This window comes from Myotis daubentonii, chromosome 11, assembly GCF_963259705.1.
Source record: "Myotis daubentonii chromosome 11, mMyoDau2.1, whole genome shotgun sequence".
Taxonomy (NCBI): Eukaryota; Metazoa; Chordata; class Mammalia; order Chiroptera; family Vespertilionidae; genus Myotis; species Myotis daubentonii.
The window spans coordinates 39,078,663-39,101,310 of record NC_081850.1 but is presented as its reverse complement, the minus strand read 5'-3'; the positions used below and the strand labels follow the sequence as shown (position 1 = coordinate 39,101,310).

Here is a 22,648-nt window from a genome sequence, read left to right as displayed (position 1 = left end):
GTGAAATAAGCCAGTCAATGAAGGAAAAATACCACATGATCTCACTCATTCATGGATAATAGAGACCATTATAAACTTTTGAACAATAATAGATACAGAGGCAGAGCTGCCTCAAACAGATTGTCAAACTGCAGCGGGAAGGCCGGGGAGGGTTGGGGGACAGGAGGAAGGGGGGTAAGAGATCAACCAAAGGACTTGTATGCATGCATATAAGCATAACCAATGGACATAAGACACTGGGGGGTAGGGGAGGCTAGGGGACTGTCAAGGACAGGGGGGAAAAAAGGACACATATGTAATACCCTTTGTAATACTTTAAGCAAAAAAAAAAAATATTGTCATAAGTTTGTACAGTGACAGATGATGACTAGAATTCGTGGGGTCATCACATTGTAAGGTATAATAATGTCAAATCACTATATTGTACACCTGAAACTAATATAATGTTGTATATCAACTACGCTAACTTTTTTAAAAAGGGACTGTCAAGCAGTAGTTCTTAACGGCTGATTTGTGTCCCTTCGCTCCTGGGGGAATTTAGCAATGTATAGAGACATTGTTGATGGTAGTGACTTTAAAAAGAGGTGCTATTGGCATCTAATGGGTTGAGTCCAAAGATGCTGCTAATTATTCCACAATTACACGATAGCCCCCACAATAAAATGTCAATAGTGCCGAGTTTGGAGAAACCCTACTGTACAACTGAATCCGCTTTTCAGAAGAGGGGTATTGATGAGAGAGTAAGGGAGTGGGTCGTCTTGGTATAATAAGCTCATCATTGTTTTCTCTCTCCCCCTCTTTCCTCTTACTTGTCTACAGGAGCCAATGCCTCTGCCCCGGACCAACTGAGCTTGGCCTTAGCCTGGAACCGAGTCGACATCGCTCGCAGCCAGATCTTTATTTATGGGCAACAGTGGCCGGTAGAGTATATATGTTGTCACCCCTGGAAAGCCCACCTCTTGCTTGGGCAAGGGTGTTCATTTAAGGAGCCTCTGAGAGCAACTGGGGAAACTGCTGCCTTTTCTTTAGGATGTAAATGAGTTAGGAAACCACTGCCACCTGGTGGAACATGTGACTAAGCACAACTCAAAAAACGTTCCCAACATCTCCCATCTTTCTGAAGGCCTTTGATAGCAACTTTCAGCAGCAAATGATGCTATTTATTTTAAATGTCTAAAAATATAGACCTAATACAAAATTGCAGCAATTAAAATACAGGAAGGAATTAGCAGTTGTAGTTAGCAATTTGTTTCTGGTTTCCTTTGAGGTTGCTGCTTCCAAGTAGCGGCAACCTGTGCTGGTGTATGGCTGGGTCGCACCTCAGGATGCAGAATTAGCAGGCTTCCCCATGCCGGTGCCATCTGGTCCTGGTGGCTGAGCACCGGTCCTCCCTATTCCCAAGCACAGCACAGAGGGAATCAACGCTTTATATAACTGTTCCTAGTTTGTTGCCCCCAATTGACTCTACCAAAAATAAAAACTTGGAAAATCGGCCATTGGGTGATGTATGCATGTATCCCCAGGAGGTAACCAGCATACTTCTGTGCCTGGAATTTTTACTTCTGTGCCTGGAATGACTGTACGGGTCTTTTTTAACCCTTCCTTTTCCCTGAGCGTCTGCCTAGGATGGAGTCCCTGTCTTCATTTAGTGCCACGAGGGCATTGCTGCTATGGAAAAATTGGTCAAGGAGTCTGGACACAGAAATTTTTGTGAAAGGAATTAAATAAAACCTTAGTAAACAAGCCAAAGGACCCAAACAGTTGTTGTGTCTCTCTGTGGAAATGGGTGAGATAAAGGCACAGTGGTATCACTTAACTAAAAAAATAGAACAACCTACTTTCTAGTCTCCTTACAGGGGTCCCTCTTGTCAAGCCAGCTAGGGTCTAATTCAGAGCCTAAGAAAGATGAACACAAAGACAGCAAGGTGCCCACTTTAGCACTTCAGTGGTGCTGCCGAAGTTTGGTCAGAGAGTTAGGGGAGGAAAAGCCTTGTAAACCCCTGTACCTTCTCAGGAGAGAGAGAGTGAACGAGAGAGAGAGGCCGATTTTGAGATTCAAGGAGATTATAGCTTTAGCAACTAGAAATCCTTGAATTCTGTTTTCAAAGATAAGACCCAAAACACAGGAGAGATTGTCGCTGTCCCAAAAGCAGAGTTGGAACCAGTCTTGCTAGCATGCTCTTGGGAGTGCTGAAGGTTTACCAGATGTCAGAGGCATCCATGTCTAAACTGTCCAGGTGACTGCTAAAGAACTGCATCTCTAGATCCTGGGGCAGGCTAACTCAGTGACTTGATTTGCAGGTGGGGTCTTTGGAACAAGCCATGTTGGATGCCCTAGTTCTGGACAGAGTGGATTTTGTGAAATTACTCATAGAGAATGGAGTAAGCATGCACCGTTTTCTCACCATCTCCAGACTAGAGGAATTGTACAATACGGTAGGACCAAGCTAAGGCTTTTTACTTTCTCTGCGTTTTTTGTTTTACCTTCTCCTGCTCCCCTACATGCCTGTGAGTCTCCTTCCTGCCCTCCAAATGCATGGATCATTCTTCACAAAAGCCCCCTCACACCGGTGTAGACAAGCAACACCGAGTCACCAAGATTCCACTTGTTTTAACTGCTCAGTTGTAAGCACCTAAGGCAGAAAGTTATGTGATCACCAAAAGGTAACATTCTCAGATTCTTACATCAAATCACCGAAAGTAGGACAAAATTAGAACATAGTTTATTTGTAAGGCCAGAGGTGTTTGAGACAATCAGCAGAGAACGATTGATTTCACTCCAAGCATCAAAGAAGGCAAATTAATTATCCTGCACCATCTTGTTATCCTCAGAGCTATGAATAAAATATAAAAACCTCTTGCTTGGGGTTACCCCCAAAAATTTGTCATTGTTTTATAATGATTTTTTAACTCATTCACTAGGGATACCAAGGAGTAATCCTAAGAAAAACTACTATTTATGAAGCTTTGGGGAGTATTCAGTGGATTAAGTACATTGGCTCTGAGCTCCTACTCACTAAAGTCCAGTGATGTTTAAAATGTTAGAAATTGCACTCCCCCATTTTACAGATGAGAAAACAGAGGCCAAAAAGTGAATTGAGTTATTCAAGGTCACAGAACTCCTAGGTGAAGAAAGAAGCTAGTACTGACCTAAAGCTTCTTAGAGATTATTCTTCCCTTCATTTGTCACAGCACTTCTCTATTTCACCACCCACAGACCTAATGAGATTAAAATTATTGACCTATTCCCAGCCAGTTTTAGGTGTTAGATGGTGCCATTCTGGCTCTATCTTACTCCCACTGATGGAAATAGAAATGAGTTTAGTAGAGTGTTTCCAGGTTTCTGTTTTCCCTGTAGATTTTTTTTGAGACTTTCAGTAAGAATAATAAACCAAGATAGGAGGCCCAACCTTTCATCCCTACAAAAAAGATCAATGATTAGCCATAGAGGAAACGGACACATGCAGAAATATGCAATCAACCAAGTCTGAATGATAAAGAACTTTAAAATGTGAAGAGATTAATAACAAGTAAGGAGATTGAATTCATAATCAAAAACCTCCCAACAAAGAAAAGCTCAGGACCAGGTGGCTTCATAGGTAAATTTTACAAATTGTTGTCCTCATTTTAGAGATGGTAATACTGAGTCACAGTGAGGCAGCTTGCGTGTGGTCACAGCAGGGGAGCCAGGCATTCTGACTCCACAGTCTGCATGTTTAATCCCTATCATCCTGCATCCCTCAGTGGAAAAAGCGCTGATGAGCATGTCTGCTTGAGTGGGCAAGTAGGTCATTGAGGCCGTAGAGGGGGATGATCTCAGTCCTTGAAAGTGTTTCAGCCATGCTTAAGGGTTTGCCACCACTGTCTGAGATATTTTCATGGGGTCACCAGATTTAGCAAATAATAATACAGGATGCCCAGTTGAATTTAAATTTCAGACAAACAACAAATAATTTTTAGTATAATTGTGTCCCAAATACTGCATGGGGCATACTTATATTAGAAATCATTCACTGTCTATCTGGAATTCAAATGTAACTAGGCGTCCTATATTTTATCCAGCATGCCTATTCCTGAAAGACAATGGAGTGGCAAACCATTTCATTTCATTCTTCCTTAAGCCAGAGGTGGGAAACCTTTTACCTGCCAGGGGCCATTTTGATATTTATAACATCGTTTGCTTAATCTAATTCACTTAATATAAATTTATGTCACCAAGAAAAGACTCCTAGATTTCCTGAATTTCGAGTCCACCTGCGGTTGCCATGGCAGGCCAGACCAAGTGATTTGGGGAGCCTCATACAGCCCCCGGCCCACAGGCCAACACTCCCCACCCCTGCCTTAAGCAAATATATATCTTTTCTCCAGGCCTCTCTTTTCCAGACTTCCTGTGGCCTTTTCTTTAGACCAGATTTTAGCAAACTACCACCCAACAGCCAAATCCAGCTTGCTGCCTATTTTTGTATGGCCTGGAGCTGAGAAGGTTTTTTTTTTTTTTACATTCTCAGTGTTTGAAAAAATCAAAAGAGGAATGATATTTTGTGACATTCAAATTATATGAAATTTTCTCTCTTTTTGTGTCCACAAATCAAGTTTTGCTGAAACATAGGCAAGGTCCTTTGTTTAGGTATCATCTCTGGCTGCTTCCATTGAACAGCTGCCATGAAGACTCTATGCCCCACATAGTCTAAAATATTGACCACCTGGCTTTTTACTAAAGAAGTTTACCAACCCCTTACACAATTTCTCATTCAATGTGGGTAATAAACAAGATGTGATTGGCAGTGTGCCAAAGTGTATTTCCAGTGCGGGGAAACTGGCCCCTTTGCCTCCCCCTGCTGCAAAACTAGCCCCTTGAGTGATGTCTTGGTTTAGCTGTCCACAGCGGTGATGGCTTCCTTTATAGAGTTTGAACCTAGAGCCTCAGATGCTTTTCCTTGAGGAGCCACAAGTCAAAAATCTGCCAGTGTGTTTCTTTAGAAAAGACAGGTACAACTGAGCAACTACAACAAGGTTCATCTGATCGACTGTCCCTTGCCAGCCAGCCCCTTCCTTCCAGATCCTCCTAGCCTCGCCACGAAGAGCCCGACTAGCAAAACCATTTGATTCTTCTTTATTGTTTTCAGAGACATGGGCCCTCAAACACATTGTACCACTTGGTCAGGGATGTCAAAAAGGTAAGAACCCTCTCGACTGCAGGTCAGAGGCCCTGTCTTGACTGCTTCCTGTGATTAGAAAGCACCTCTGTTTTGCATTGCATGAGCCGCCAGAGCACTCCTGTCCCTGCCAGACGCCCCTCATTTCAGGGCACAGAGTGTGTGTGTGTGTGTGTGTGTGTGTGTGTGTGTGTGTGTGTCTTTTAACTCTGACATCTCTGCTTACAATGCAGCTGCGGTTTATCTTCAATCTCCATGGTTTTGGATGCTTTTGTTGAATAGAGTGCTTTGGATAGTAGAACTCCAGGCTTTTCCCCCATGCCAGGTGGATTTATGCCATTACCTGTATTTTTCCATATGCCCCTCTCTGTTTGGGGAGTTTGTTTCCATGCTGTCCAGCCTGTTATAAGAGGAATCTTCATGTACTAGCTCCTGATGCAATATATCACTGTCACATCTAGCATTATGCAGGGTGTAGAATAATACCGAGGCTCAGAGCCACAGAGACCAAAACATATATATGTATACATCCTTCTAACGCTTTATTTTTTCCAGTATAGTTTTTCACATTCATCATCTAAGATTTTGATGAGGAAAAGAATCCAGTAGGTTTGGATCAAATAGATTTATCCCCATTTTACAGATGAGGAGGCTGAAATGCAAAGAGCTGTATTAAGTGATCAGTGAAGAACTAGAATTCGAACTCAGAAACTTTGATTAATAATAACATAATAATACCTGATATTAGTGATGGCTAGGTGAGGTGTGTGACACCAACCTACGCTTTCTAGGCACCTTAGCTCATTTCATCTTGACAACAATTCTGTGGAGTAGAATTTTTTATTATTATTTTGTTATTATATAGCAATAGTCCCATGTATAGATGAGAGGAGTGAGACACAAGGAAGTTATTTTTAAACTTACCTGAGAACTTGTTCTTTGGCCCCATACAATCTCTTTCGGGGATAGCTTTGGTCTGAGCCTTAGACAGCATTCCCAGGAAGTGATGCTTTAACTGTAATGAACAAAATAGATAGTGGCACTCCCCCGTCCCTACACATACACACACACAAACACATACATACATGTACACCCCTCTACCAATTTGTAGCAATTCTTCACCAAAGTCCATAAGGCATACTCAGAGCAAGTTACAAAGTAAGGTCAAGGATAGAGTCCAGTTCCTTCATGTCATAGGCATTTTGATGGCTAGAACTGACCCGTAGGTGTCCTGTAGGCACTTTTTCATTTTCCTTCAAAAGGTCAAGCAAAGGCCCTGGGTCTGCTTATAATGTTCCCATTAACCAGGTGGACCTTTCTGATCCATGTGAGTGAGTGAAGCCTGTTGTTCTTTCGAAGCAAGGGAAACAGATGCTGGGCAGTCTGTACACCCAACCCGACAAGCATTTTCCCACGATCACATCTTCCGTTGGTCCACCCCACTTCAAGCCATAGCATACCTGCCCTCAACAAGCCTATTTCCCTTTCCCTCAGGTCTTCCAGTTTCTTTTAAATTATTCTGGCTGAAAATTGCCTAGAAACTAAAAGAGGGGAATATCTCAGGAGATTGTGTATTCTTTGCCAAGATATTTGTTGCTCGTATTCAATAAAATGTCTTGAGATGTTTCCAAAATAACAAGATATTATCCCCTCACCTTAAGCTGTCCCGTGTCACTGAAGGTATTGTGAGGCTCTCTGAGGGGACAGCTGTACCTTTGTGCCTCAGTGCCAGCCATCGGCCAATCCAAACCTTCAAACAAAGTCCACTTCCATCATGCAGGTTCTCAATGTCCCGCATGATTTTCAAAAGGATTTTGTAGTTAGATCTTACTGAGTACAAATGATCAAAATCCCTCCTATTAGGTTTTCTGCCCTGCTGGACTCTGCTTCGCAATATCATTGTTTCTTTTCGGAAATCCCAGTAGCTGCCTCTTGCGTTTGCTCACATCACTTGTATTAAAAGGCATGTACAGTAGTTTTAAGGTAGGATTCTTTTAAACTTCTTAGCTAAAGATGTACAAGAGAAAGCGCAAGGATATAGTTACCTAAGAATTCATTTACTTACTAACTTAGTAACTGGAAAAAATGAAAACATACCACCCAGGATAGTACTGAACTGGCTTAGGAACAATTTATCTTTTTACCAGGGACTAGAGATTGCCAATAGGTGGTAAGAAACGGAAAGTCTATGCTTAGCTTCTTCCTTTGGGAAGAAACAGGAGCAGGAAATGCAGCCTTCACTTATTTCTGTGATAAAGATGAGCATCGGACTATTGGAAAGCAGGAAAGAATAACAATGGAGCCAAAGGAGCTGGAAGTGTCTCCATTTTATGTTACAGGGAAGAAGGGGACTGAAAATGATGGGGGTCTGTTTGTTTATTTTATTTTTTTAGAGAGAACAAGGGAGGGAGAGAGAGAAGAACATTGATGTGAGAGTGAAACATTGATTGGCTGCCTCCTGCACGCCCCCTGCCAGGCATGTGCCCTGACCAGGAATGGCACCGGTAACCTTTCAGTGCACAGCACAGCGCCCAGCCAACTGAGCCACACCAGTCAGGGCATTTGTGTATTTTTAGGAATTAAATGATGGAGAAATTAATATTTTCCTCAGGTGGTTCCAGAAGACTTTTAGCAGTTTAGGCCAGTAAGATTCTCAAAAAACAAGGTTTAAAATGCGAAGAAATCTTGGACAGTTTAAGCAATTGTCAAAATTAAGGACCATAGTAATTAGTATGTACTTTGTGCTTTATGATTATAAGACTTTGTGTATATATTGATTGATTTAATCTGTGGTTAAAAAACTTAGTAAGTGATAAGCCCTGATACAAAATGCTGTTCGTAAGTATGAACACCGCTCTGGACCTTAAACATCGTGCTTGATAACATGTCTGTAAACTAAATGTAAGTAACTCTGACAAACCCAGGGAATGCATTTAGGAATTATCAGACCGTCATAGGTTAACCAGCATGACACTTGCAAGTCCAACTAACCTTTGAAATCAACAGAACTGAATGTGGAGAATTGCTCCCATGCTAGTTTCAAATTTCAAATTATTTATACCAAGGGAACAATCTAGGAGCAATGAGATGAAGAGTTGCTATTCAGCATCTATCAGAAATTTAAAATTATTTAAGTCAACCCAGTTCCCTGGACTGTTTTCATGCATAAATCCATTGGATGCACCAATGCTCTCTTATTAAACCAGAGTGGCCCAGTCTGTCTGCTTTTTCGTGAATTCTAACTTGTCATTTTAGTAGCTATTTGCCTGCTCATTTTGTGCCTCTATGTTTTAAAGTAGTAGTTTTTCTTTCTTAATTAAATGTGCTAATACTTCAGAATACCTCTACTATCCCTCCCCACCAAAAGAGTATGATATTTGTTTATGTAGAAGTAGTGTGAAATTAGTATAGTTTAAAATTCATTCACATGGGAATCAAGATTCAGAACTTTACAGAATTAAGAAAAAAAAAGTTTTTCAGACACAATTTGGGTAAAGAAAGGACTTTTTATAATCCCATCTAAATTCATACAAATTTACAAAAGCATTCTTACTTTTTATAAGATTAGTTGCCCAGCCTATTACCACGCCAAACATTGGGGGAATGCCCTCTTTTTCCATAAACTTTCACCAGAATAGTCTTTTCCCCATTCTCCCTTGGTAAACCTGACAACCAGCTATCATTAACACCTTCCATGCATCAGAAGGAAACAGTCTAAGTTTCAAGAAAAGCAAAAAAGGTGTTTCCTAAACAGTAGAAATGTGTTATGATGTCACAAGCTGACATCTGAAAACTAGAGTGCATTTAGGAGAGCAGATCTATGTGAATGTAAACTATTCTTTGAATGAACAGCTGTCCTTCAGGATGGCATGGGTTAAAACTCAGCTTCCGAGTAGCAGTAGCTCATAGCACGAAAAAGGGAGACGACGTTTTCAAGTTATCGCGTTGTACCTATCCACAGACCCAAGCTTCTCTGTTTCATTCTGTGGATCAGGTTACTTATATCATGTGGCTTCCCATGAAATGGGGGATAGGTGTTCAGGCTTTGCCAGTTACCAAAGTCATTGCCAAAAAGGGGAGGGTAAATACCAGAAACGGCAGGCAGAAGGCGGAGTGTCACACCAGTGACGTTGTTGACCTCCTACCTGAAAAGGACCCCAGCAAAGGAAGACTCCTCCAGAAGGTTTTTGGATATTACCTGTGGCATGTGAGGTGCCGTGCACTTTCTCTGCTTTTGTCCAGAGGAGGTGGATATGAAGAGCACAACCCCACCCCTGTCTGCCCCTTTACCACCCCTGGTCTCTAAGCCCCCAGCTCCACTAACCAAACCTCAGGGAATTCGTGGAAGCTACATCAACCTGGAAGCTGGGATAAGAGTCTTTGTCCAGTGACCTGGCAGCATAGAAATAAGAGCAGCCTGCCAGCTGGTAGTCAGACCTTGAGAAACAGACAAGACTGTAAAAATAACTGGGTCCAAACTGCATGTTTTCCAAGTGTAAACTGAGGTACAGAGAAAGGGTGTGATCTAGCCATGCCCTCAGTCCAGCCCAGTGCTATTTCCACGGTGGGACCCTCTTGCTGCTGTTCTCTGCACATGTTACCCCTGCAGTCCCAGGTACCCAAGGCCATCGGCCCAGACAGGCACCAATGCTGCCGTCCCCTTCAGCGTTCACCCAGGACACAGTTATGGCAGTTTTACTCATTTTATTAAATCTATCTCTTCTTCCCCAAAAGGTTTCCTCTCTTCCCAGTAAAAACTGTGAAACTAATTCCCCTTAATTTCTCTGCTTCCATAAGCCTCTGGAAAGAAACAGCTGCAGTCTTGCAGACTGAGTTCAAACGCATTGCTTGGTAAAGTAAGCTTTCCCTCCTCCAGATAGCACTTCAACAAAAGCATCTGACGCCCTCCCCATCCCCAGATCCTCCAATCTGCTCTGTGTTCATGTACATCAGCTATTACACAAAACAGAGCGGGCAGGCAAATGCTGAGGAGGAAGGAGCCCGCATTGGTTTGGGTTAGGTGAACATCGCCGCCTTGTGGTCAAACAGAAAGCCCGTTTTCTTTCTGGCCTTCACTAAAAGCTGGGGAGAACCTAGGATACTCTTTGAATCCTTTCCCCTGCTTCAGACCAGACCATCCATCACTCTAAAATAATCAAGCTTTATATGAGAAGTTTCTAAAGAAAATAAGATCACAGCACCTTCTTTGGTAGTCTATAAACCTATAAGCCCTTTATGAATGAAGTCATTTAAAAAAAATGGGGTTTTTGCCCCTCTTAAATTTTATTTATTTAGAATTTTACTATTATAACTATTCTTCCTGACAACTCCCACTCTTACAGACATGTCACATGTATAAATATTGCTACTCAATATTGGTCTTCAGACAATATCGATTCTTGTTCTTAGAATTCAAACTAATGCTTCCATATGGATTTCTCAAATGAAAATATATAGGTGTTAGACTCGATATTACCCACGTCTTAAATTTAGAAAATTGTTACAAGGATGAAAATAAGCACAAGTTCCTAGACTTGCTATAGCTGCCTTTCAATAGCATCATAATAGGTCCTCTGTGGATTTTTTCAAAACCTGGTACATTACAGACCGTAGAGGCCAGGGAAGTTCAACTCTTTTCAGTGAGAAAACTGAGGCGTTGAGGGCAAGTGGCTGGTTTGTCCTATAGACAGAAGCCCAGGGCAGTTGAGTCCCAGCCAGTGTGCCTTACCCTGCCTACCTCACAGTGCCAAGCAAATAACAGACAGGGCGGGCTTCCTCTGGAGGGCACCCTTCATGGAGCCAAAGGCATGGAGAGGAGGCTGACTCGGGGGTGGCCAGGCTCTGGGGCTCTTCTACCTTTGAAATAACAGAGGTGCTTAACAATCTGGTAGAGCCAGGCCTCACAGAAACTGCAGCCTTGTTAACCTATCCCAAAATAATGGAGAAAAATCATCGCATGGGTAATCTCTTTTAAATCAGCTTAATGTTTATGGAAAGGGCAATACCTGAGAAGTTATGATCTTCAAATAAAACCTTGTCTATGTTCTCTTTGTTATATTTTCACCATGCTTTGCATAAGGAAGCCAGACAATTGGTCTTTCTTAGCAGCCGGAGGATAGCTTAATTTGACAATTTAGATTGATGAGATAATCTTCACACAAAAGAGATCCCGAAATTCTGAGAAAGTGCAGGAGGAGTGAGAGACCGTTTCTGTGAAGGGACAATTCAGCAAAAGAAATGGGTTCTGATGAGCCCAAGTCAGGGATGGGAGGGGTTGTGTGCCTTAAAGTGCTGCCATCTCATCTCGAATGCCCTTCACACAGTCCCACTTCGCTCAGCCTTTTCAGATTAGGTCCCCACGCCTGCCTTGTATCCCGAGCTAAAGGAGAGGTAGAATGCAGTGGGCAGGGCTGAGAACTAAGGCCACAAGCAGCAAGGAGGCTGAAAGAGCAGCACTTGGATTCATACACTTGGGCTGGTGCATCAATTGCTATCCATTCATTCCTGCCCATACAGATTTCTGCAGTAAACCGAGACTTTCCCAAACAGAGGTGATTCGCACACTGTGGCTAGTTAGTTCTCTTACTGAGAACATAATGCACACACACACACACACACACACACAACCAGAGAGATTGATCCTACCACATCAGTTAATTTCACTATTTTACTCATTCATATTTTCAATAAAAAGCATTTCGAATGCCAACCACACATCTGGCACTATAAAAGGCACTAGGAATACAACAATAAATAAAACAATGAATATTATAAGGCTCTCCCTGCTTTCTCTTTCAACACAAGAGACGTTCATAAATGACTTCATCTGACAGCCATCCTGATCTCCTTGTATGGAAAGGAGCCAAGTGTTCATTGTTAAACAGAAATTTGGTATTAAAGGCTGTCTGAGCTCTAAGTATGCCCCACCTGATGCAAGCCCTGGCAATACCAATCCCCTCTGGAAGGAGTCTTCATTTAGTGAGTGTGAAGAAATAAATGATCAGCAAAGGGTGGTAACAGGCCTGGGTCTGAGGCAGAGCAGCCAGGGGCCTGGGGACAGCTGGGGAACCTAGTTCCTAGTGTCTGGGAGCCGTAGCATTTGCCATGTCTAGCCTTGTGTTTCTTTCTGCTACGCTGGTGTGTTTTTCTCCTCAGCTGAAGACTCGAATAAATATTTTGATTTTCTGTTATTGCCGACGATTACTGCATCTTCTTATTTAACGTATGTCTTCTTTCCAAGCGAGAATATCCAGGTTTCGGTTGGATCTATTTTAAGGTGAATTAATTAACCAGCATAATAATTCATTCATATGTTTCTTTTTTAATTAATTTTTTTTTTTTACTCTAAAATAGTTACAGAACACATGGGATCGAATCCCTAGTAAATCACGCTGTCCTTTGGCTCTGTTTGTTTTTCATTTTTCCCTCACAGGGGAACCTGCCGCCTGACTACAGAATCAGCCTGATCGACATCGGCCTGGTGATAGAATACCTGATGGGCGGAGCTTATCGCTGCAACTACACGCGCAAGCGCTTCCGGACGCTCTACCACAATCTCTTCGGCCCCAAGAGGGTGAGCCTTGCGGGAAAATTCGGGTTCCTGGACTCCTGGGTGGACTAGGGTGCTACCGATTCACGGTGTGGCTTCCTTCTCTCTTAGTGGGAGATGAGATGAGAAGGCAATTGCCCCACCTCTTCTTCCCTCCACCATCAAATCTGTTTTTATAAAAGGCGAGGGGGGGGGGGATGTATTCTTTCCCTAGGTCCAATTCAAATCAGAAACACACTGAGAGTGAGCCTTAATGATCAGAGAATAGCAATGAAATTCAAATGAATCTTAATATCTACCACAGCAATTTTCAAGGTTTTTGGTAGGGATCTATTTATGCCCTTAAAAATTACTGAGGACTCCCAAAAGCTTTTTCATCTACATTGGGTTCTATCAATATTTATCATGCTGGAAATTAAAGTTGAAACATTAAAAAATAATTATTTATTAATTCATCTTAAGATGACCATAAGAAGTTCATTCATTACATATTAACATAAAGAGCATGTTTATGAAAAACAACTGTTTTCAAAACAAAAATCAGTGATGAGTAGCATAGTTTTACATTTTTTGCAAAATTCTGTAATGTTTGACTTAACAGAAGATAGTTAGATTCTCATATCTACTTCTGTAGTCAGTCTGTTACAAGACATTGTTTTGGTTAAAATATATGAAGAAAATCTGCCCTCGCACAAATATGTGACAAATATGACAAATGTTTCAAACTAAGGAAAAAGTAATCTTTAGTGATAATTGTAGCTATTCTTTTTTGATATTTCATAAAATTCAAGTGGCAATTTCTTGAAGATTCGTTTGCAACATGAAATCTGAAACCATGTCAGTGAACTTTTCCTAATAAAATCCAAACTGCAGTTTGTATGGATCTTTTAACATCATAGATTGGTCATTGTAAAATATTGGTTTGTTGATTTATATTCTAATCTTCTAACTGTTGACACAGTTTATTATACAATTTCAAAAACTTGCATTCACCTTCATTCTCATCAGAAAAGTCTTTACTGAAAAACTGTCAAGGTCAAGGGGTGGGTTTTCCAAGATTCTATTATCTGCTTGAAAGTTTGAATTTTGTCACTAACGACCAATATTGCGAGTTGTTTTCCTTGAAATGACAGTCCTACTTCGTTCATTTCCAAAACGTCTGCCATCCAGGTCTAAGAAACCCTAATTGTCTACCAGTCATTTCTTCACACAGATAGTTCATGACACAAAGTGGCCATAATTCAGCCCAAACAACCCCATGAGTGTTCTCCCTCAGGACACCCATCCTAGTTCAGTATGTAGCAGCAGTGCTTTCTGCCACTTCCCATTTCACCCCTCATCCCATTTTTTACCAGCAAGAGTAGAAATTGAATGCACGTAATAATGTTTTAGTCCTCATCAAGCACATTCTTTTGTTGTTGTTTCGTTCCATTGATTTTTAGAGAAAGTGGAAGGGAGGGAGAAAGAGAGAGAGAGGAACATCAATGTGAGAGAGACACATCAATTGGTTGCCTCCCAAACACTCACTGTAACCCACTGAAAAATCAAACTGGCGACCCTTCAGTGCACAGGCCTCATCTCTGTCCAATGAGCCACACCAGCCAGGGCTCATCAAGCACATTCGTAAGTGCAACTGTTTTGTTTTGTTTGAAACTTCAAGTGTATAACAGTGAACTCTAATGACAACTAGTAAAGCCTAGTACCACTGCCTTCATTCTTGCCAAGGTACCCAGCAATTTTACCGATCGTTGCTTTTATATCATCAGTGCAAATATTAACACATCTTAGTGTTATGATGAAAATAGCTTTGACTTCACAGACCCCTGGAAGGGTCTCAGAAAAGACCTCCACCCCCAAAAGGGTCGCATGGTCCTAGGACAACATTTTGAGAACTGCTGCTATAGCTGGTGGCAGGCATAATTTTTTATTTTTACCAAACCTTATCTTCTGATTATTCTAGTATTTTGTGGTGCTAGAAGAGACCTTTGAAAACACCAAAAAGTATTAATTTTTAAAAATCAAAAATTTTAAACTGGTGGTCATTATAACAGCTAAAAGAGAAAGAAAGGGGGAGAGACAAGTTCAAGCTATTCTGATTTGAATGGTCGAATAAAATTTGGAGGAACCATAAGTGCTATAACCTTACTATTTACTTAAAGAACTTTCAAGATGGTACCCGACCCTTCTGTAATACTTGCAACGTGGAATTGGAATTTCTGACCCCTGGAATGTAATTTTGTATCTCCCCTTGTTAAATATAAATCAAGTTCTGCACTTTGCTGAGTTGTCTTCTCTGTCCGTCTCGGTGTGTGCCTGTTTTGCACATTCCCAGCATGAGCAATGATGCTTCTGTTTGTGCTGATACTTTCCATGCCATTAAGTGCCATCAACACATGTCCCTCTGGCCCCACTCACCCTTGATCTACCGGACAGCAGCATAGAGAGATGGTCAGCATGAAGCATCTACACATATATTTATGAATAATATCTCAAGTCTTCTGGGAATAGAGGTCATCAGTGGTTTGAGAAACACCTGCTTTGATTGAATGTTTCATCATGCACGTAAGTGCTTGAAGTCATGGAGATGACGAGCAGGACAGTTTTAGGAAGATGGAAGAAATTTTGGTCCACAAAAGGCAATCGCATTATGCCTGTCCAGTTTCCTAATTTTCTGTGATTCACCCAAACTCATTAAATCCCTAATTCTCTAAGAATTTCTATCAATAGGTTCCCTTTGTAATGTTTTTTATTGAAATAGATAGATGCTATATGGTAAATGGAATTGTTTCATTACCTGTTTGAGATAAAGTAGGATCCTTTTCTTACATCTGTAAAGAAATATCTAACATTGTGCATTAATTTTTTCACAGCCCAAAGCCTTGAAACTATTGGGAATGGAGGTAAGTGTTTGCTCAAATTATTAGTGTCAATTATTTAATCTCTTTGTTACACATTTGAAATATATACATAAGTTCATTTCAGTGGTAAGGATTAGTATATGAATCTGCAATGAGGAAGTGACATTTTTCCCAGTGGTGAGGGGACAGATCACAGTAGCTTTGAAAATTTCACCATGGAGGTTATATTAATTAGCATTGCAAACAAGGAAATAAGTCCTATTTGAAATTCTAACTTGAAAACCAAGGAGCATATATATTCCAGTAAGCAAAATCTATTCATGGGTGTTTACAAATGGCCAACAAATCCAAAGGCCAGAAAGACTTCACAAATGCACCTAATGAGGTGTGCAGAAACTGGAGAGGTTACCTTCCTCTCATCTTTTGTTAATGTGGTTATTGTTGTATGCAAATGAAAGTCCTTGTCCTTTGAGAGAAAAGGGTAGTGCTGTCCATCATGCATGACAAATAACCCTGCCTGCAGAGGGGGAAAAGGACAAAAGTGAAAAGAAAAGAAAATGGCCCATTGAACGTACTTTTTTTAATTTAAAGTATAACAATGACATGTTCCCATAGGACTGTGCTCATGCTCTTCTAGCTCATTTTAAAATTAGACATATATGAGCTTGAGCATTCTTTTAGGATTGGAGCTAGGAGAGGATACAGGCATACCTCAGAGATATTGCGGGTTCGGTTCCAGACCACCGCAATAAAGCAAGTCATGATCTTTTTGCCTTCAATGTGTAGAAAATGCAACATCTGGGAAGAGCAATAAAGTGAAACACAATCAAATGAGGTGTGCCAGTAGTTCATTTATGCATCTGTCAGAGCTGGACCAGTAGTAAATATACAATAACTGTTGACTGAATTTCATTGGTTCATTTCTAACTCTACCTCTATTTTTTTTTCACCCTAAAATTACAGGATGACGTTCCCTTGAGGAGAGGAAGAAAAACAACCAAGAAACGTGAAGAAGAGGTAGACATTGACTTGGACGACCCTGAGATCAACCACTTTCCTTTCCCTTTTCACGAGCTGATGGTGTGGGCCGTCCTGATGAAGCGGCAGAAAATGGCCTTGTTCTTCTGGCAGCACGGCGAGGAGGCCATGGCCAAGGCCCTGGTGGCCTGCAAGCTCTGCAAGGCCATGGCTCATGAGGCTTCCGAGAACGACATGGTCGATGACATCTCCCAGGAGCTGAACCACAACTCCAGGTCGGCCAGCCCAGAAAATGGGGTCATCAGGGCACAAAAAGGGAAGGTGGGCCCCAAATAATGGATGGAGGGTCTAAGATCCCCAAAACTTGAAGGCAAGGCAGTATCACCCCAGTGGTGCGCAGAGAGATGGACATGAAGAATTACTGTTGCCCGGCTGGCATGGCTCAGTAGTTGAACATCAACCTATGAACCAGGAAGTCAGGGTTCAGTTCCTGGTAGGGGCACATGCCGGAGTTCTGGGCTCAATCCCCAGTGTGGGGCATACAGGAGGCAGCCAATCAATGATTCTCTCTCAAGATTGATGTTTCTATCACTCTCTCCCCTTCCCTTCCTCTCTGAAATTTAAAAAAAAAAAAAATACTTTTTTAAAAAGAATCACTGTTTATGGTGCACAGCACTAGCTATGGAGGTACAAACAGATTATAGAAGATTTTATTTCATCCTCTCCACCTCACCAACATGTCTGGTATTTTCACTGTAGGCATGTTTGCTGCAAGGAGTTTTAGCACACAGGTAATCAGCTGTAAAGCAATTTTGCCATAAGAGATAAAATAATGAAAAACAAAAATGACATCATGGAACATGAAAAATTATTAACAAAATTTAAAAACTGTTGCAGAAAATGAAAATACATTGTCTTTGAAGTCTTTTGTTCATAGTATTATATATACTTTTCTTTTATATTTGCCATAGCTTGGTGAACGTTTGGTTCTGCTGGGTGGGAGGATGACTGTGGTCACTGAATGATATGCAAACCGATATGTTTATCATTTTCTAGTATAGTGTGCAATCTGGCTTTAAGAGTAGTTTTTAACATCCACTATTTTAAGACTACCACATCTACTCATCATTGTATAGACCATTATGAGGGCTAAGATTTACATAATGTAAAAATGGAAGTAACTGTGAGAACCTCCTCCATGGAGAAATGAAACCAAACTGACAACTAGCTTAAATAAATTCAGTCTGTCAAATATAAACCAAACTACCCACCGTTATTTTATCTTTTATGGTGAAATTGCCTTACAGCCAATTAGTTGTGCAACAAAACTGCTTACAGCAAATACACCTAGAACCCTGCCCCAACAGATAGATCCTCTTGTTAGGCATGTTTTACAGATAAAGGAAAGGAGACGTAGAGTTTAAGTAATGCCGGGAGCCGGTCCATCCTTGCTGTTTCAAGGGACCTGGCATATATGGCATACGGTTCTTAATGTGTTTGCTCACCTTCTTGGCGCTGCGTTTTAACCAAGGTCACCTCTCCGAGAAAGGTTGAATCCCCAGGTAGGGATTTTCCCCTGAAGTTAGGGAGGGAATAAAACCCCTCAACTAAGTGCCAGGCGGGTAATTAATCCCTTTAACTACGAACAATCATGCTTAAACTACATAATCTTTTCTCCCTGGAATGGAGATAAGAAACGCCCTAACCTTTGTAATAGAGATTGATAGGATTGAATCAACTGGTATAAATACAGTTGTAACAAGACAGAAACTCACAGAACTCAGAACACAGAACTCAGGAGACAGAACTAAGAAGACAGGGCTTGGAAGACAGAACTTAGAACACAGAGCCAAGAAGACAGAACCTACACAGAACCTACAGACAGAAGAACTTCGCTGGAGAGAACATGGCAAGGGATCCTGGACTGAACCTGACTGCAGAGGTTGGCAAGAGAGCCTGACTAGAACCTGGTGACTGAACCTGGCTGGAGAACCTAGCAAGAGAACATGAAAGCAGAACTTCTCTGGAGATGGAGACCAGAACTTGGCTTGAGATCCTGGCTAGGCTGCTGATCAACTGAACGCTGTCTCCGTGTCATTCCTTCTTCGCCGACTCCGTCCACGCCTTTGGGGACCCCTGGACCTGCTGGGGTTGGACCCCGGCAAAGTAACTTGTCCAAGATGACAACTTTGTGGCTAGGTTCAGATTTGAACTGAGGTCTATCACATTGAAGAAGACACATTGCACTCTAATCATTGATTTATTGGTCTGCCATCCTCATCCATACACCTTGAATTGAGGGCCTTGAGTGCAGGGGTCATGCCTTGTTTGACTTACGCTCTTAGTTCTAAACATGGTGTCTGGCATATATAGCTGTTTAATGGATGTTGGCTGGATGAATAAATGAAGAGACTAGACCCCATAAAAAACAACTAGGCCATTCAGAACCCACCTTTTTTGGCTTGGCCAATGGGTCTCCACTTTCATCAGCTACGTCTCCAAGGTGGCTAAAAGATGGTCCTTCACATTCTCTTTTTCAGGGACTTTGGCCAGCTGGCTGTGGAGCTCCTGGACCAGTCCTACAAGCAGGATGAGCAACTGGCCATGAAGCTCCTGACATATGAGCTAAAGAACTGGAGCAACGCCACATGCCTGCAGCTCGCGGTGGCTGCCAAGCACCGTGACTTCATCGCACACACATGCAGCCAGATGTTGCTCACAGACATGTGGATGGGCCGGCTCCGGATGCGCAAGAACTCAGGCCTCAAGGTCAGTGCAGCCAGAAGGCCCTACTGGCTATGAGCACCAGAGGGTTGGTTGGAGTTTTCCAAGCTGAATATGCAGTGGGATTAGGCATTTTCATATCTCAGGAGGGTGACTCTATACTCCAATTGCATCAGGATCTTCTGTGTAGTGTTTTCATGTAGAGGCTAAATCAATAGACATGGTGCCTAGACATTAATATTTTTCAGAAGATCCAAAATGTGATAGTCTCAGTCAGGTTCCGTAGGAGTGCCATGTGCTCTGGCACAAGCTATGCTGTACAAGGAGTCGCTTACCTGGGCAACTGTTCACTGCGAGGCAGATGGAATACCCTGGCCTCCTCTACACCAGGTCAAAAGAGACATCGGCTCTTATTCAGCTGTACTTGAGAAATTGTTTAAACTGAAATAATAGTGAGATAGATTTATAGGTAAAGACAATGCTGGATAATCTTGATCTATTCTTAAATGAAGAAAAACAAAGTTGCAGATCATCATGTATGTAACCTGAGACCATTTTTGTTTTTTTAAAGCATATATGTGTATAGTCACAATTGTATAGATGATGTTTAAAACAAAACAAAACAGGAACAATACACAGTAAATTGTAGTGTTACCTCTAGGGTTGAAGTATAAGAATAATGTGTGGCTTTGCTTTGTATGTTTTCTTAATGTTTTTTAAAGGAAACATTAAACTGAAAGAAGTAAAAGAAAGGCAAAAATAGGAGGGGGAAGATTAAATGAATGTTAAAATAGTTCATCTATTTAGAATTTGTGGTTGTTGCCAGTGAAACCAGGCTCATATTTACCTAGAACTACCTGATCTGGGTAACTTTGAGAGCAGCCCAAAGCAGAAGGGACCAGAGGGATCACTGAAGCCACCCTGGCTGAACCAGCACCCCCTCCTCTGCTCCACCCTCCCATGGGCTCTTGGCCAGGAGTCACAGAAGGTTGCCATGAAGTGGGTCATGGGTGTTCCCTAGCTGTGCTGCTGGTGACCTTGGCCAAGCCTGGCTGTCAGCTCCAAGGACAGGGTGTCATGTCCCCTGAAGGCTGCCAGCAGGCCACCTGAGCTTGCCCAGCCTGCCAGGCACCCTGAGTTCAGGGCCATTGCTCTCCCTTTTCCCTTAGCTGCTCCAGAGTCCCTGCAGGCATTCGAGCATGGGCTGTCCTTTACTTGTTATTTGAGAATTATTTTAACTTACCCTCCAGGATCTTCTTTGCCCCTCACCTCGGTTCATATTCTGGAACCTTGTGCAATAGAACCATTTTAGGATTAGGGAAGAGGTGGGAGATTTAGGGAACACAAGTCAGATGTCAGTACTATCACTCAGAAATGCATTGCCCTGGCAAACCGAGAATGAGGTTGCTTCTTGTGAAAAAGGCCCGTGGATTCAATATCATCACATAGAGACTTAAGCATGTTGTTTAGACATGAGAGAAATACAGTGCGGGACCCTGTGTTTGAATAGGGGCTTCTCGTAGTGAATACAGAGCCCGCTGGTGTGTGTTTGTGTGTGCTTCTGTGGGATGGTAGTAGATGACAGGGGAAGCTCTATAATGAATAAAATGCTTTCCTACATGGACTTTCTCAAGGTCAACTTAGGACAGCATTTTTTAGAGATAATCAGATGACACAATCAACTCCAACTGACACACTAGCAAATAAATGCCAATGGATATACATATGAATTGATTTCACCAATCAAGTGCTGTTTAATGGCTAAATGGGAAACTCAGTTCTTTCCCACTTTTGCCTTGGGTAGGCGCTCTCTCTTTCCTCAGTTTCCCCCATGCAAAGTGAGTTTAATTGGGTAATATATATTTTGGTAAGATGCTTTGTTTCTCCAAAATTCCCGTTGAGCTACTGTGCACAACGGTTCTAGGCATTTTTGCAATGAGCTGCTTTTGCCACAAACATGTTTGCCACAAAACTAATTTGCCATAAGGCAATTTTTCTGTATAAGATAAAATTTTAAAAATTAACAGACTCATAGATAGAGAGCAGGCAGACAGCTTTGGTGGGTGGGTGGGGGGAGGCTTGGGGGGCGGTGGAGAGATTGAGCAAAAAAGAAAAAAAGAGAAGGAACTCATGGACACAGACAATAGTGTGGTGATTATGGAAAGAGGGGATGTGGGAGAGGGGGAGGGGGCATTTGGAGATGAAAGAGTGTATGGGGGGATAAATGTTGGTGGAAAAATAAAATACAAGAAAGAAAAATAAATAAAATAAAAGAAAGAAAAATAAATAAAATAAAAAGGGGCATTAAAAAGGACATAATGAAATCCATTTTTCATCACAAAATTAAGAAGACTATTATGAAATACAAAATATCCGAATTCATTTAAAACATGTGTAGATTCATGATAATACTGTGCAAGTAACCGGTTTTATTTTGTGGGTTGTACTTAAGCACTTATACATTCATTGCATATTGATCTGTCTCCTCTTTTGAGCTGAGTTGCTTACCTATTGTTTTTATTCTTGGCATATTGTCGCATGTCTGTTAATAGACATTCCAAAGTTCTATGAGAAATATGGGTTCAACTCCCCACCTTCGAATCACCAAAGGATTTGCAAACTGATATGTCAGTGATCATATTCTAGTATAGTATGAAATCTGGCTTTATGCTTTCTTATTTCACACTTTCAGTAACTTTGTCACCATATTTTCTACCAAGTTGATATACATAGTTATCATTCACTATTTTAAGATCTCCATGTCTAGTCGTCACTGTATAGGCCAGCGTTTCTCAACCTGTGGGTCGCGACCCCTTTGGCAATCGAACAACCCTTTCATAGGGGTCTCCTAAGACCATCCTGCATATCAGATATTTACATTATGATTCATAACAGTAGCAACATTACAGTTATGAAGTAGCAACAAAAATAATTTTATGGCTGGGTCACAACATGAGGAACTGTATTTAAAGGGCCAGAAGGTTGAGAACCACTGGTATAGACCAATATGAGGGCTAAGATTTATGTAATATAAAAATGGGAGTACACTGTCAACCCAAACTGTTGACCGGTTACTTTATTTTTTATGGCAAAATTGCTTTACAGCCAATTAGTTTAACAGCAAAAATGCGGTAAAGATGTTTACGGCAAAGAAGCTTATTGTAAAAATGCCCTACATGGTGCATAACAGTTCCCAGGTTGGCACAAATGACTCTTGTAGCATTAATATACATAGTTATTCAAATATGCAGGTCCTCCCTTGGGGCACACACAACACTCATTTACACACACACACACACACACACACACACACACACACACACACACTCATATACACACACCACCCCCAGGCCCTCTGATTCTAAGCAACCACTCTAATCTTA

General features: G+C 41.6%; 1 protein-coding gene across 5 annotated transcripts in view; it reads left to right on the top strand.

Moving 5' to 3' along the window:
* TRPM3 (transient receptor potential cation channel subfamily M member 3) overlaps nucleotides 1-22,648 on the top strand; it is a 713,055-nt gene that overhangs the window by 603,113 nt on the left and 87,294 nt on the right. For 4 of the 5 annotated variants that reach the window (XM_059656891.1, XM_059656887.1, XM_059656892.1 and 1 more), the window contains 8 exons: nucleotides 820-920; nucleotides 2,302-2,436; nucleotides 5,127-5,177; nucleotides 12,397-12,432; nucleotides 12,589-12,729; nucleotides 15,576-15,605; nucleotides 16,527-16,816; nucleotides 19,082-19,310. In XM_059656891.1, coding sequence (XP_059512874.1) covers nucleotides 820-920; nucleotides 2,302-2,436; nucleotides 5,127-5,177; nucleotides 12,397-12,432; nucleotides 12,589-12,729; nucleotides 15,576-15,605; nucleotides 16,527-16,816; nucleotides 19,082-19,310 — 1,013 coding nt within the window. The remainder of the gene's footprint in view (nucleotides 1-819; nucleotides 921-2,301; nucleotides 2,437-5,126; nucleotides 5,178-12,396; nucleotides 12,433-12,588; nucleotides 12,730-15,575; nucleotides 15,606-16,526; nucleotides 16,817-19,081; nucleotides 19,311-22,648) is intronic. The other variant, XM_059656889.1, reaches the window with a different exon arrangement.